The following is a 16028-nucleotide window of genomic DNA, read 5'->3' as shown; positions in this document are numbered from 1 at the left end:
TCACATATAAAAATTAATTATTATAAAATTCAATAACAACTGAATTAAGAAGATTGATAACTAATTGTATTGTTAATTGTCTAAGTTTAGTTATTATTGAATCTTGTAGTAATTAATTTTTATGTATGAGACCTGGATGTATTTTTTTTTTTCATTGTGTCATGGGTGCTATTATTGAGATTGTCGCTACCTTCGCACGGTGACAGGTGCCAACACCATCCATCAATGTGAAACTAATTAATCAAATCCATGGAATCTTTTTTGAAAAGAATTCATTAAGGACCCCTCAACTGTAGATATTAAAAAAAAACTATAGAAATCCTAATATTGAAATTTTGAAATCCTACTAGTATGAACTTGAAATTCTTTCAACCCAATGATCACCAACTCTTTATGAAAACCAAATTTTCTTTGTGGTTGTCTCCTAAACACTTTCCCAACCAGCACTCTCAACTTGATCTCTCAATAAACCTTCCAAATCTTTGATTCAATCTAATCTTATGTTTAACTCTTCAAATAAGATGGCTCGAGTGAAAATTATAAAGAAGTCACTCATAGATTAAGGAATCACTCTGAATGGCTTTCACGACATAATCTTGTTATGAAAGGAAAATAGAATGAGTAGAAGCACTTCGAAAAATAAAAATGAGATGTTAGACCAAGTTAAACAAGTTGCTAATGCTCAAAAGAAGTGAAAGAGGGGGGAATAGAGGGAGAGAGTGTTCCTATGCTTTTGCCTGTCTCTTCCACCACCTTTCTTTGCTAAATTTTAGCTTTTTTGTTTTTCTTTACAATGAGAGACAATATTATTACTTGACTTTAAAGTTCAATATCAAATTAGAACCCTAATCTTTAAGGTTTTCTTTTTTAATATCTACAATCAAGGAGTTCTTAATGAAATTCACCCATCTTCTTTTCCCATCAAAACACAAGAAGAAGTCAATCACATCTCAAGAACAAATCATCAACAGCGAAGTATTTTGGAGTCATGAATTTTTAAAAGTCTAAAATGAATCATTTCTTCAAAGAAAATATGAAATAAATAAGATATTGTGTGTGCGTGGGTGTGTGTTCTTTTTCCCCTTACATTCACCTTTCCTTTCATTTTTTTTCCATTTCTTTGTAATTATAAAATCAGTTAACTTATATCTATCTCTAAATTCAACATTCCCACTATCAACCTCACCCTATTATTAGTTGATCCTTTCAACCCCAAACCAAATCCATTATGCCACACCCATTCCTTGCAGCCTTTGGCTTCCCATATAATCAGTTAAAAAACAGAGATGATAGAAAATTTTAAACAAGAGTAAATAAATCAAACAAACCTCACATGAATAATCTTATTTATTATTCATGTCATCTTATTGTATTACGACAATATTTTAAGAATTCAAAGTCTTCATCGGAGGCTCAAATCTTCTTTGGATTATGTAAGACTCAGATTGATTTCGATTTTCTTATTGAAGGTGAGGTCATCGTTTACAAAATCTTCGTTGGACCTTTTCAACACACACACACATGACACATGCGTGCATTTATTTAATGCATCTAAATTGTTTTAATTACGCATGTTTTTGTTAGGAGAAACTCAGTATAAAATCTATAGAAAACAATTTTTGCGATTTAGTTAAGTCGAAATAGATGGAAATGATAAACTTAGAAATAATCGTGTGAAATCGATGGACAAGGATAATAACAAAGTACAATTGGCCCAAACTAAACAGAGAAGCTTCAAATTGGGCCTTGAAACATAGTTGGTCTCAGAGTGAGAGAAGGCTTTGTAAGCCCAAAATAAAAATTCTACCGGCTCCGTGATTCGCTGCTTCAGCGAGCTCGAAGAAGAGGCCATGTCGCATTCCTCGTCTCTGTTGAATCCTCAAGCTCACCAAATCCTCTATCCTTTTCCCATTTTCTCTTCTTCTGCTTCTCCACGCAATCTTTGGCCTTTGCGAACTGTGAAGTTTCCGAGGAAGCTTCCTTCTCCGCTACTAGCTTTTCAGTCCTCTAATGAAGTACATGTTGACGACTTGGAAGAACATGTTATCGGCGACTGTGTCGTCTTCGAAGACGGCATATTCGAAGACCCAGTTCTTCAGGGAGACCTGGACATTGATAATTCCGGCTCAGATAATTCGAAACCCAAATCGAAGAAAAATGTCCCGGAGATTGTGCCGGAGAATTTGGTCCCCGACCGGTGGAGAGAAGCTCAGGCGGAGATCAACATCACGAAGAAGGAGAGGCGCAAGATTGCTCAGGAGATTGAATTCAATAGCAAAGTCGAGAAGAAGAAACAAGGGATGGTTCCCCTGAGGCATATGAACCTGGAAGAATATAAGGCGTATAAAGAGGCCAAATTGGCTCACCTGAAGCCCTTGGTTCTCGACAACCCTTCGAGTTTTCCGGTGAGAGAGGAGGTTCCCATCGGAAAAGAAGTTAATGTGAGTAATATGCATACTAGCGAACGCGTGGAGCCTAAGAATCCTAGGTGGGCAGTTTACGGCAGGGGTCTGGAGGACGTTTCAGACTTTTTCAGTAGTGAGAAGTACAATCCTAGTGAAAAGAATACCGAAGGTCAAGGTATCCATCTCTTTCAATCTTTCCTTAAAGCTTTTCTTTTTAATTCAATTGCTGGTTTCTGATAGCCGGGAACGGTCTAATGCATGAGAGTTTTGGAAGCCCAAGCGTTGGTTCGATATCTCGCCCTATGTTGAATCGAACTGTGGTTGTAGCACTTCTTCCTGAAATTTCAATTGATATGTTAAATTGGGCTCATAATAGTCTTTTCATTTATGCTCGAATGAATAGACCGTCGTAGGTTGTTTACAAAGGAGGAGAAGGTTTTATTGAATAAGCGGATACCAGATTTGGCAGCTGCTACTTCTGTAAGTTTTCCATGTCTAATGAATGCTTACTGTTGTCTTTTCTCCTTCGAAGTTTTCTCAGTAGTTTATTATTTCATGGTGTTTCATTTGAATTATCAGAAGAGTTCCTTGTGTCTTGAATATAATTCTTACTGCACTAAATTTCTTGAGTCTAAGAACCACAGTTGCAAGGTTTTACGGTTAAAACTTTGGTAAAGGCGTCAGGAAAAGAATGATGCTTCTTTGCTTATATGTAGTTCTTTTGGTCAATCATTTCACTGTCTTTTTTCCTTTTGACACCAATATCAAAATCATTTTCAGGAAAAGTGGCTGCCTCTGCACACTCTTGCTGCATGTGGAGAATTTTACCTTGTAGATTCTTTGTTGAAACATAATGTTGATATCAATGCTGTTGATAAGGTATATAATTGTCAATTTCCATGTGGAGAGGTAAAGCCTGCTAATGTTTTTGTTATTATATAATTTTTTGTGGTTTGCTTGTTTTCAGGATGGTTTGACTGCTCTTCACAAGGCCATAATTGGTAAAAAGCAGGCCATAACCAACTACCTTTTGAGAAATTCAGCTAATCCATTTGCACTTGATAAAGTGAGTAATTGACACTGCACTCACCCTTGCTACGCATCTACTTCTGAACACACCACCACTTGCATGGTTCGCTCTGTCCTAAGCCACTTAGGGAGGGCTATTAGTAGTGAGCACTTGAAGATAGTTTTCATGGAAGTTTATATTCAGACCTCTTGGTCATTATTGTACTTTAAGAAAATATTGTAGTGATGGTAGTATTGCATAACTTCTAGCTATTGGATTGTTTTAAGGAGATATTAATACAAATGAAAGACCTATTTGGCTATCACTGACATTTTTGTGTGCGTACTTCGTCTCACGTGCACTGGAAACAGGATGGGGCAACCTTGATGCACTATGCTGTTCAGACAGCTTCCAGCCAGACGATTAAAATCCTCTTACTATATAATGTTGATATAAATCTTCAGGACAATGTACGGTTAATTGTTTTTCCTATTTAGTTTAGCCTCTCCATGTCTTGTTCATTTGAGCGAGCTATTTGAGAACATAAATAATTTGCTCTCAGGATGGGTGGACACCATTACATGTTGCTGTTCAAGCCCGAAGAACGGATGTTGTGAGGCTTCTACTTATTAAAGGTGCTGACAAGACTATAAAAAACAAGGTAAATGACTGACCATTCCCCTTGATCATCGTTTGCAAAATAATGAAATACCCCTAGGTCTTTCATCATTCAAACTGAAGTATGTATAGCGACTAGAGAGAGAGAGATAAAGAGAAAAAAAAATGGGGGAGAGTGAAAATAGAGAAAGCAAGTTCAATACATCTATGTCATTCTTTCTCTGCTTCAGAGTTCAGAGACATTTCACTGATTTTATTCTTAAAGAGGATCTAAATCAATGGGGGAGTTTTGTGTTTGTCTCAGGATGGTTTAACTCCACTTGACCTTTGTCTTCATTCTGGCCAAGACTTGAGAACATACGAGCTAATCAAGCTGTTGAAGCAGCTTCCAAGGCGTTAGAGTAAGATAACAAATGGGGCTCGGAAAGAATAGATATGCTTGTAAGATTTGGAGAAAAAGACCAAAGCTAAGCTTTGTCAAGTTTTGCATGATAGTGAACAGCACTCCAGCATGTACGTTAATAGAAGTACTAATATTAGCTTTACAGATGAAAGGCGATGTGCCAATGGAAGCCTACGATTTGAGAGTCTATAGAAATGAACAGAATTTGTACCGTCATGTGCTGCATATTGTTGCTTGTAATATATGAGTTGAACTGTAAAATGATGTTATAGCGATGGTATGAACAGATTAACGTCTAATTAACCCAAGACCTAGAGTAATATTTGACTCTGCCTGTTGATTTGATTTTTACTTTTTTATTCTATTTATGATTTTCTCGGACCAAATACAATGACTGTGTGATTCATATATTCTACTCAGTGAGATAAGGCTTTTGGTATTGTTGTTCTAGTTAGGATTTTATAATATTTTGATTGGTTAGTTAGTGATAATTTTATATAGTTTTTGGTAAAATTTTACAAAAAATTTATATTTTAGGTCACGCTTGAGGTTTCAATATTTTAATTTTTTGAATTTCAAATTATGGACAAATAATTACTTTGTTGTTAATAATAAATTAAAGATAAAAAAATCAGTGACAAATTTAACAATTTAAAAATTTCAAGTTCAAATTTAAATAATTAGAAAATTATTTATTCTTGATTAGGAGATACAATGCAGTTTATACCTTTGGGCTCGATAAAAAGCCATTTTCTTGGACTTAGGTTACTCAACTGTGAATATCGTCAAAGTTTTGCGGTCACACTGCATATAAATCTATTTAAAAGAAATCATCCTGCGTTGGTCTATTAAAAAAAGTTATTTGTCATTTAAAAAGAAACAATCTCTTAGCCATTGCAGGCACATTGCGCATAAATCACATATTTTTCATTACCACATTAATTCAATATATTCAGCTGCAGAAAATGCAATAACGAAGATGGCAGCTTCATAAGACGTCGTAAAAGGCTACAAAAGGGAAGATAAAATTGTCACTCATCAGCTGCTGTGAATCCAAATGAAACATCAGATTTGTAAAGAAATTTGAAAAAAAAAAAAAAACAATAAACTTTTCAGAGAGCTAAACAAAATAGAGGACATCGTTTTCCTACAATAGTCATTCCTGACTTGTCTTGTTCTGTACATTGCTGCACAGTATTGAAGGTGTTGGCGTGCAAAGCCAGTCCTCTATACAAATCATGAAAGCACCATTAAGCATTCTATTTCCCACCATGTTTCCCCACACAACAATGCCAACAGAAACATCTGATGCTGCAGCAACACCTTAGTCTTGAACAATTTGGATAGCAGACAGTCGTTGAACCTTCTCCCCAACAGCACCAGCTTGGTCTCCATTTTGTGCCCAAACAATTTGACAACTTGGGAAATTGGCAACACTTCAAGCAACCTAATTTTGGTAATTGGCAACACTTTGAGCAACTTATTTTGGGTAATTGGCAACACTTGGAGCAACTTATTTTGGGTATTCTGCAACACTTGGAGCAACTTATTTTGGGTAATTGGCAGCACTTGAAGCAACTTGGTCTCCTGCAGCATGCAAGACAATTAAAGGAGCAGGAACATGTTATGCAGCTGCAATTTGAGCATTCTGGACATTTCATTCTACAGCAGTTCATGCTACAGCATCTGCAGGGGCAATTTGAGCATTCTGGACATTTCAATCTACAGCAGTTCATGCTACAGCATCTGCAGGGGCAAGTTGAGCATTCTGGACATTTCAATCTACAGCAGTCCATGCTACAGCAGGTGCAATTTGAGCATTCTGGACATTTTGATCTACAGCAGTCCATGCTACAGCAGGTGCAATTTGAGCATTCTGGACAGTTCAATCTACAGCAGTTCATGCTACAGCATCTGCAGGTGGATCCAGAGGCAGATCTTGATTGCAGATCAATATTTAGTCGGATTTTTTTGAGGCGTTTCTCTGTTGTCATGTTCTCCATTTCTTGAACAAATCTGCAGAGATGGCGAATGTAATCAGGGTAAAGCTCCAAGTTGCAGTGCCCACCTCCTTTGATCCATAGTGGTTCATATGGTTCCCTTGCCATTTTCCACAATCCATTGCCATGTAACCAATTGACAACATCATCTTCTGTCCCCTGTACATGGCAGACACCAAATAAATATATAATCATGGGAAGTGGTGAGAGGGCTCTTCAGAGCAAATTCAAGCTGGACTGAGAAAGCATGACAGATATGCTCAGTAAATAAACATGAAATTATGTGGGCGAAAACTGTTCAAGACAATCCAAGTCTCAGGAGCAAAGACATGGCATAGTAACAGATTGAGATTGTTATTTTAGCATGATTATATTATGTTGAACTAGAATTTCGGTGTGGTCCAGAATCCTACAATAACTGTGATGCATACTCTAATCCTGACATGCAGTTGATGTTCTCGGAATTTAACATACTTTCAGAACAGCATTCCAAAATTCCAGTAAACTGGACCACCTGGAAGTTTAAAAGTCGAAGAAACTTCAATTTACAATAGTAAATGAAGATCATAAATCTACGCGGGCATTTGATGGATATGACAATATAGAACCAACCAATTGAAGCAACTAGTAAGTTAGACGGAATATTACCCACAATCAAACTATCAACAGAAAAGTTTCCCTTCTAGTTTGAAACACGAGGAATCTCCAACACATTAGAATATTCTCTGTTGATACACTGACATTTCGGTACAAGAATAGTGATCCTCATTTTCTACTTATTTATAATTCTACCATGGGCAGTTCTAAGAATGTGTTGGCGGTTACTGTTGCCAAATAAATCGGCCAAGAAATAGATTTTTTTGTGATGGATTCATTTTTTGTCGAGCAGTTCGTTTCAGTATTCCTGACTAAGAGAGTGGCTTATTCCCTTCTCTTACAAGTCAGAAAAACTCTCCTTGTTTTTGTTTGTTCTGTGGATTGAACATTTGTCTGGGTGCTTGATTGCTCAGCTTTCACCTTCAACTATCAATGACCAGGGGTCTGTTTACAATCATGTCTCCTCCGTTAAACTCTAAGTACATGATAACGATGTCTATAAGAATTTGAACACGGCATATGAAATATGTGTTTCACAGTATAAAACTCAATTGAATGTAGAGTAAGATAAGCTATGTGAATTACAATAGCATCATATACTTACATGTATCACCAGTACTGGGCACTTCACCTTCTTTATTTTGTTAATGTTCTGCACAAGTCAGAAAATGGTGGTTTACAGATCATAGCAGATGATGCAAAAATCAAATATAACATGTACAGTAAAATTTGATATTCTTCAACTACAAGGTAAAATCAATGTGGCACAATGTGGTCCAATCTAGTTCATTCAAATTGCTGGTCATCAATTATGAAATGAGATAAAAGAACTTTTTGAGACTATATAACCAAAAGAAAAAAATCCACATTTGCATTTATCAATTTAGGCTGCACATGAAATTGATTTTCCTTTTATAAACATCATCAAGTATCATTAATCCAAATAATGAGATGAACAAAAGAGGACCTTCTCCAATCTATCTCCCAAAAATTCTACATTTCCACTAAAAGTTTACATTTAAGAGGACCTGTCTTCCTGGCAGAAGCACACTTGAACCCAAAAGAGATGTGGGGATCTATATTGAATTTAAGCATTGTTTACCATCTTGATTTACCAACGCAGTTGAAATGAAAATAATGAGTTATACATTTAAGAAAAGTAGGAGTCACCTCTTGATTCTTTCATATTATGATGTAGATTGTCATTGAATCAGAAGAAATTTGTGTTGACATGTATCCTTTACCATCACTATACTCAGTAGTAAGTACACTATTCTACAGAACCCTGAGCTCGACATTCCTATTTAAGACAGTGGTGTTCTCATATATTACCTTGTATATATCAAAGCAAAGCGTGAACTTCACATGGCAGAGCACACGGAGTCCAGAAAGAATGCCACTATGCAGAACGACGCCCCTCAACCTCGGCAATTTAGCTGCCAAGTGCAGAGTCGGCCCACTTCCCACTGATTGTCCATACAATATCAAGTCTTCTTGGCTCACTCCATATTGGGTCTCAAGGCATTCATATATTGCTTCAATGTCAGCATATGTATTCGATTCACTGGGCTGTATATTTTGAAAAAACTAGCATTACAAATCAATGACCTAACATGACATCCATTAAATTTGTTGCCAAGAGACAACAGATAAAACTAGTTTTAGTCAGACTCAACACAGGACATTGTGCAAAACCTGCTCTTATACTTTACTTAGTTCCACTAAAGAGACCACATCAAATTAATGTAACATCTGGGGACAAGAAAGTTAAACCAAAAGGGCTACCTTGCCAGTAGAAGCCCCATATCCAGAATAGTCATATCTGCAAAAATAAATTTAAATAAAAAAAAATCAGAGGGAAATATCAACTTCACGCTTGATCCAGAAATTGGCAGAGCAACTAATATCATTGCCCTTTCAATCAAAGCTCAGGCTCCAGTGAGTAATAAATCTCACTCTTAATAAACCCCAAAAAAATTGGAAGCAAATGGGGTTAAATTGTACCAAACATATTTAAATTTGAGGTAACTAAAGTGAAAACGAAACTAAAAATTAAACTTGATTGAATTTATAAGTCATAGAAAAAAGATAAAAGGATCAAACATTACTAGTTCCATATTTTAACAAACAGAAAAATAAACAGAGGAAAATAAACACAAAACACCAAAGACAGGCCAGGAAATGTCCACATCTATGCAGCAGCGCTAAAAACTTTGTTTACTTTATACAGAGCAGAAAGGAGGCCAAATAAATGCAGAAACCCAACCAAACCCCAAAAAAAAAAAAACAAAAGAAAAAAAAAGAGGCTCTTTAGTCTTAACGGACTGACGAGGAGCTACAAAACAACTTAACTTTTTTGTTTTTCACTTTGCTTTTTTTCCCCCTTTCATCGTTAGGCCAGAACGCACTTCTTTTACTTTCTCGGTTTCACCCTTTGATAGAAAAGTTGGAAAGGGCATTGACATTTGCATTTCTGATACAGTCATTCATCAGATCTAATAAGCCCAGGATTAGTCATCAATCAGAAACGTATAGTTATGCTTAATTCATGGTTTCAAATCCAAGCACGACAAAAACCAACAACCACCAAACTAAAAACAAACATATATCATATTTATTGCAGTACAGTGCCCTTATAATACAAAGTAAGGGTCAACATCAACGTGGTCTCTGAACTTGGTGAGAGAAAAAACCCATTTCTAAAGTCATAAGATGAATGAGCTTATAAAAGATTTTGTTTTCATGCTTGTTTGATGAAGAAATAGAAAAACCACTAACCCCATGAGATTAACTCTAAGATTGACCTTGAGTTGCACGAAGAGGTCATAGAGTTGACCCAAATCAGCAGCATTGCCATGAGAGTAAAGAAGAGTGAGGCGAGCGTATGGGTTCCTCAGATAAAAAGCGACAATCTTGTTCCCATGTTTCGTATCAACCAACAAAACGTCCAAGGAATTGTCGTCGGCGTGAGGAATCGAAACCGCCGGCGACGAGGGCGACACCACCGTGAGTTTGCCGTCATCTTGCTTCTTGAGCCGGTACGTCGGAGGAGACGGCGGAAAAAAGGCGAATTTCGCCGCTATCTGAGACAACATACACCCCATTCACTCTCCACCCCCCAGAAGCAAGAGATGAGAGGAACCCAAGAACTCATTTGATGGTCAAAGAGATTCTGAGTGCATTGGAACTTGTCGATATCAACTATCAAGCAAAAGGGCCTCTGAAAAGCTCATACACTCACAAGTTTCTGGGTTTTTCTGGGCACATGAGGGGGGAAAACATGAAGAAGAAGAAGAAGAAGAAGGCAAGTACAGGTTATAGTGACAGTATAGAGATTTAGGTAAAGACTGCTCAGCCAGACTAGTGCAAAAAATGAAATCTTTTGGAGCTTGTCAATATCAACGACTGGCAGAGGGAGGGTAACGGTCTATGAATCTCAAAGGTCTTTGGGTTTTGCTGGATTTGTGATGGAAAGGAAAAGAGCAGAAGTACGGATAGCATAGGCAGTAGGAGAGTAATAAGTTGAGGTGGTTCAGCTAGATGAGTGCTACTAAAGATGAAAATATTTTTCACTCCCAAAAAATTTGCAGTGTTGGAGCGTTCCAGGAAAGGAAGAGACTAGGGGGGGGGGGGAGAGAGAGAGAGTGATTGCAGAAGTGTGGTGTGGTGGTGGCGTGCAGTGGTGGAAACGAAATGAGAAAGAGAAAAAGTAAGGACACAAGTCTTAATTTCAAGACTTGGTTTAATTTATGTGCATGACTTCATTGTTGTCAGCTACACAGAGAAGCAGGTCATGTTCTAAGCTGTGACCTTACAAAATTATTTCCTTTTTTAATTTTCTGTCACTCTGTATTTGTAAGCAGATTCATGTCATGCATGCTTCCTTTATATAATAGCTCTAAAGCATCCCATCCTCCTGACACTTGTTCGAGCCCTGTTATCCAAATCCCCATCTTATGTATTTATAAAAACTCAACAAATAATTCTTTTGATACAACATAACAAATAATTCGAAGCATAGTATTAATATGAGAGAGAGAGAATTAGCTGTCATTGTTTTCTTTGAGGGTGATATGTTGAAGAAACGTAGAGGGTAGAGAGAGAGAGAGAGTATGAAATGAAGCTTGGCCTCCAAGGTGGCATGAAATTCAAGATTAGTGGCTGCGTATGATTAATTATGATTCAAATCAGACACAATGATGCATTAAAGAAGAATGGTTGATGAAAAGGGGGGGAAAAGGAGAAGAGGATAATGGGAAATGAGGATGGAAAAAGCAATAAGAGTTAATGATGAAGAGTGAAGAGTATTGGGGTCATGATCGTTGAAAACTTGGGACTTTCGTCCTGTAGTGTAATTCTGGACGAGTGACTGTGACGCCTAATATTTACAGTCATTTTCAGGGGATTCGCCATTTCTTGTTTTTTTAAACCAAAATGACTTGCAGAAGAAAAATCAAGGACAGGGAGCGAGCGAGTGAAATTATATGCTCCACAGTCACACGTACAATCAATCATTTGGGGCACTGTTTAAATATGGAAAATAAAATTCAAATTTTGAAAAAACCCATTTCAAGTTCTGGTACTTTCTTCATCATTCATCTTCAAAAATTAAAAATTTTAATGGAATCTTATCGATAAATAATATTATGATTAATAACTAGATATCAATATTAATGCAGAATATGACTATGTACATTTTTTGTTTTGCCAGAAATATGATTAATAGAAAATCACAATAAAAAATCTCAAGAACAACTTATTTACAAAAAAAGATTAAAACGTTCTGAAATCACTTTGCAAGACTAATATGCTAAAATATAATTAAAATCTGGTATAAAAAAATATCCTAGTTTTTTTTTTAATTTCCCCTACTATCACCAGCAGCTGGTCCGGTGAGAGGCCAAATTTTTCTCTCTATTTCTATTTATAAATTATTTTAATATTTTTTCTGAAATTAAAGAAAAACTTTAAATATCATTAATATTAATGAGTCTTTAAAAATTCAACAAATTTTAAACTTTACATCCATTAAATATACCTACTTTAAAATAAAATAATCTAATATTTAATAAACTTTCCTAAACTTAATGGAAAAAAATAGTAAAAATAAATATAATAACAATTGAAATGTTTTATGAATAAGACTAAAACAAATATTCTTACTCTATCTTGTAATTTCTTTTAAGGTGGCCAAGGGAGTTTGGACGCACAACCCCTTAGCCACTCAAAAATATCAATAGCAACAATGCCTCTTAATTATATAGTGCATGTGTGCGGATATCTATTATAAACTTTGTTTTCACATCCTGAGCAATGTTTGTCAAGCTAGATGATTGTTTGTTCAATTATTAATAAAATTTATTAAAAAATTTAATATGTACTGGTTTTTACTTTTTATCATGTTTATTTATTTTTAGACTAAAGCATACATTTAGTTCTTTAATTTTACACAATGTTTTATTTTAAATCCTTAACTTTATAAAGCGTCTTTTTAATTCTTTAATTCTAACACTATTAATTTTACCTCGACAAATTTTTATATTGACCTTTTAAATATTAATAAAATATTATCAAATATTAACATATTAAGTTTAATTTTTTTAAAATAACAATGATTGACACAAAAAATAATAATTTAAAATTAATTATATTAGAGTTAAAAGACTAAAAAGATACTTTATAAAATTAAATGACTAAATTGAAACTTTATATAAAACTATAAGATTAAAAATATATTATAGCCTTTGTCTTTATTATCAAAAGTTTACAAGTTAAAAGCTTATATGAACTTGTTATTTTGTTAAAATTTATATATTAAATTAGCAAGGGATTTTTTCAAAGATTTATAAAAGCCAATGCATATTATTTTTTTTAACAAGTTCTCATTAAAATTTTTTAAAAATAATCATTTGTGAAATGATAAATCATATTATTAACTTTGAAAACCTAGGAACTAATACCAAAACGTATTAAAGATATAGGGTAGAACAATTATATTTTTCCATTCTTTTAGTTACATGTGTAATTTTATATTTCTTTAATATTTTCCCCTTTATTTTAATAAAAATTAAATATTAAAAAGATGAGTAAAATATTGACAATTTATTGAATTATGATACTCCTCTATTAAAAAATATAAGATATTTTTTGATATAATTAATTCTTTTTTTAAGTGCCCATAATAAATAAATAATTGTATATTTACTTTAAAGCAAAACATTCTATTAAATAAAGATAAATAAAAAAAGATAATATTGGTATGAAAATAATTAGCAACTTTATTGATAGGTAAAATTTAATTAAAAATATTTTATCTTTTAATGGATAAATTAGGATTCGGAGAAATACTTATTTCATTTTCACACCCCAAGTGTAAAATCCTATCATTCGCATTTTGATTTTGTAAAGATTTTTACCAATCAATTGAACACTAACTTTTAATGTTTATTTTATAATTTCCACTAAAATAATGTCACCTTTTTTTGAAAAAGACTACCATCATATGTTTTGATGTAGACTCCGAACAGTAAACTGATAGATACTAACGAGATATATATAAAATTCCGAGTTAAAAAAAAAAAGAGATATTTCAGTATTAAAATGATTTTTAGCTTTTAGTATTGCTTTAAAAAAAGTTATTTTATTCTTGCATTTGTTTTGGAAGAGCATATCAACTAACTTCTCAGAGTCTGTATGTATTCAATATTCACGCAGTGACATCTAGTTTCACATGGTCCACTTTTTTAAAATGATAAAAAAGATGTAAAAATTATTTTCTGGCCAACAAGATGTAAAAATTACATGGCGCTCTCTTTACTTTGGCGAAACTTTAATTAGAAGAGGCGCGTGGGGTTACCCCCACTGTCAAGTTGCTTTGACACAGCGTTTGGTCGATTCCCCCTCTGCCCCCAGCAACTGGGGCATGAATCAGAAATGAGTTTTTGACTTTATGATGGATGAATTGGAGAAAATATGATAAATATTTCTTAAAATTTATAAGTTTACTAATGAATAAAAACAAAGAGGCACGTGATAATTTCTCATATCCAAAAACGAAGAGAATATTTAGCATGTAATATTACTGAATAATCCCAATTTTTCAATATATTCACAACACTCCAATTCAATATCTGTTTAAAGGATTTTTCCCCCCGAGCACAAATCCCAAATTCTGTGTTAACTTCTTTCCGTTTGAGCATGACTATGAATAATGCGACTTCTCCTAAATTTTATAATATGTGTAATTATTTATATTTCGTCATGGAAAAATAAAATAAAGTAGGTTATTTTAAAAAATTTTTATTCTTGACTTGAGTAAAAATTCAACATATTGCCTGAAATACCCGTAAAACAGTTATTAGTAATAACAGCCCATGTAGTGAGGGTCCAGAGAATGGTGGTAATATCATTAGATTTATCATGATACCTAACAAATAAAATAAAAAAAAATCTAAAATATTTATCTCTACACTGCATTGAATATGTGAAATAAATTGATGTTCATAATTAGTTGGTTGTGCACGAGGCTATCAGGAAGGGTCTCCTAACAATGGTTAAACGAGCAGCGTTAAAAGAAACTATCTCCTCAGACGGACAAAAGAGAAATGCTGCTATCTTTCAAGATTGTATTATGAAGCAGCCACAGTGATAAGAAAAATTGATTGCAAAGTCAAGTATTGAGACCCAAATTCTTACCAATAAATTATTATTTTTTGCACAAGCGCAGCTCGATATTTTAGGACAAGTCATCTTTCAAATACATCAACAGTTTCAGATTAATTCGAACCAAGACATGATATGAAATCATTAAGATTGACAACCCTAATCTTTAGAGTGTTGCATACCCACATGTCGAACTCAAAACTTGTGATTAAGCTAGCATAACTTCAACAACTCCACACGGGTTTATCAATAAATTATTTTATTTGTTGCACATGGTACTGTAAATACAGACACGCAAACGCATCAAACAACGGGAAGCTTAAAAAAGTGTTAATTAATAATATAGACTTCATTCACCCCGTTTGATTGTGCTATTGTTTTTTCCACCATGGGATTTTTTTTTTGGAGGTATAATAGAGTCCAATATTTTTCAAGATTGTTAAAGTAACAGGAAATAGACTCTTCTTGGTTAAATTACTACATGTACAAAAATTAATATTTGAATTCTTAATTATTTCTCTAATATTATTTGCAAAACAGTTCTAACATATTTAACTGAAATAAGAAAAACATTAAAATATATTAACTTTATTTAAAAATTTAATAAATTTTCACCTAAACCTTATAATAAAGACAAAATAAATTATTTTTTATATTTAATAATGACAAAACGATAAATATGAATATAAAGATAGTAAAATATTTTATAAATAATTTTTATTTTTATTTTATAAATAAAAATAAAAGTACTCCCTCACATTTAAATGACAGGATTTCTACCCATTAATCATTCACATCAACACGGGTTAATCAAATGGAATAATTCTAATTAGATTTCTGTTATTTATACGAGAAGATATTCTTTTCGTCAAAAGTAGCCTGTCAAGGTAATCCCTTCGATTTTGCAAATCAATGTTGGAAAATGCCCTAAAATGGCATCCTCTCCTTCTCTTCCACGTGTATTGTTGGCAACATCAGCTCCAACTTTTGCACTCATTCACAACTCCTTCAATTATTCTATTTTGGCCAATCAACGTCCTCAGGATCTTTCGTTTGGATTTCAGTTGGGTATAATAATTATAAAAATAATTGATTAAGTAGTAGATTTTAATCATAATTAATTATGTTATAACGTAATTTATTTAGATTTTTTTTAAATTAAATTTAACTTAATATATGTTAGCAACTTTTTTAAAGATTTAAAATTTAAATTTTACTAAGAAAAAAAAGAAAAGAGAAGGGAGTTTGATTTTTTTTAATAAAATTTTGTGCTTTTTTATAATTTTTTTGGACCTTTTTATGTAATTTCTCCAGCACTTTTTTATCAGCGTTTC

The 16028-nt window shown here is 33.7% G+C and overlaps 2 protein-coding genes across 4 annotated transcripts; one reads left to right on the top strand and one right to left on the bottom strand.

The window, feature by feature from the left end:
• Nucleotides 1-1809: 1809 nt before the first annotated feature.
• On the top strand, nucleotides 1810-4757 carry LOC129311118 (ankyrin repeat domain-containing protein, chloroplastic). Its single transcript, XM_054953141.1, has 7 exons — nucleotides 1810-2580; nucleotides 2809-2885; nucleotides 3186-3284; nucleotides 3373-3471; nucleotides 3786-3884; nucleotides 3977-4075; nucleotides 4337-4757. The coding sequence occupies exons 1-7, from the start codon at nucleotides 1851-1853 to the stop codon at nucleotides 4430-4432; spliced, it is 1299 nt and encodes a 432-aa protein (XP_054809116.1). The 5' UTR covers nucleotides 1810-1850; the 3' UTR covers nucleotides 4433-4757.
• A 671-nt stretch (nucleotides 4758-5428) lies between these two features.
• Nucleotides 5429-11082, bottom strand: LOC129311117 (uncharacterized). 3 transcript variants are annotated; one of them, XM_054953140.1, is made up of 6 exons: nucleotides 9811-11082; nucleotides 8818-8854; nucleotides 8365-8601; nucleotides 7637-7684; nucleotides 7084-7507; nucleotides 6474-6594 (listed from the first exon to the last, which is right to left on the bottom strand). In XM_054953140.1, the coding sequence occupies exons 1-5, from the start codon at nucleotides 10134-10136 to the stop codon at nucleotides 7487-7489; spliced, it is 669 nt and encodes a 222-aa protein (XP_054809115.1). In that variant the 5' UTR covers nucleotides 10137-11082; the 3' UTR covers nucleotides 6474-6594; nucleotides 7084-7486. The 3 variants fall into 3 exon arrangements, with proteins under 3 accessions (XP_054809113.1, XP_054809114.1, XP_054809115.1); XM_054953138.1 differs by lacking the exon at nucleotides 7084-7507 and having other exon boundaries at nucleotides 5429-6594; nucleotides 9811-10903; XM_054953139.1 differs by lacking the exon at nucleotides 7084-7507 and having other exon boundaries at nucleotides 5429-6594; nucleotides 9837-10031.
• Nucleotides 11083-16028: the final 4946 nt, after the last annotated feature.

Source organism: Prosopis cineraria, unplaced genomic scaffold (assembly GCF_029017545.1).
Source record: "Prosopis cineraria cultivar Desert tree isolate PC_DT_omini unplaced genomic scaffold, ASM2901754v1 PC5, whole genome shotgun sequence".
Lineage (NCBI taxonomy): Eukaryota > Viridiplantae > Streptophyta > Magnoliopsida > Fabales > Fabaceae > Prosopis > Prosopis cineraria.
Note: the sequence above shows the minus strand (reverse complement) of the source record. Positions and strands in the feature narration are given on the sequence as shown.

What these genes read in the sequence shown, in the direction of transcription:
- LOC129311118 (XM_054953141.1), top strand. Translation starts at nt 1,851, where the DNA reads ATGTCGCATTCCTCGTCTCTGTTGAATCCTCAAGCTCACCAAATCCTC. An exon ending in ATTTGGCAGCTGCTACTTCT is followed by an intron (nt 2,886 to 3,185) that starts GTAAGTTTTCCA and finishes AATCATTTTCAG; the next exon opens with GAAAAGTGGCTGCCTCTGCA. An exon ending in ATATCAATGCTGTTGATAAG is followed by an intron (nt 3,285 to 3,372) that starts GTATATAATTGT and finishes GCTTGTTTTCAG; the next exon opens with GATGGTTTGACTGCTCTTCA.
- LOC129311117 (XM_054953138.1), bottom strand. Translation starts at nt 10,136, where the DNA reads ATGGGGTGTATGTTGTCTCAGATAGCGGCGAAATTCGCCTTTTTTCCG. An exon ending in CTTAGAGTTAATCTCATGGG is followed by an intron (nt 8,855 to 9,810) that starts GTTAGTGGTTTT and finishes TTATTTTTGCAG; the next exon opens with ATATGACTATTCTGGATATG. An exon ending in GCCCAGTACTGGTGATACAT is followed by an intron (nt 6,595 to 7,636) that starts GTAAGTATATGA and finishes TGCCATGTACAG; the next exon opens with GGGACAGAAGATGATGTTGT.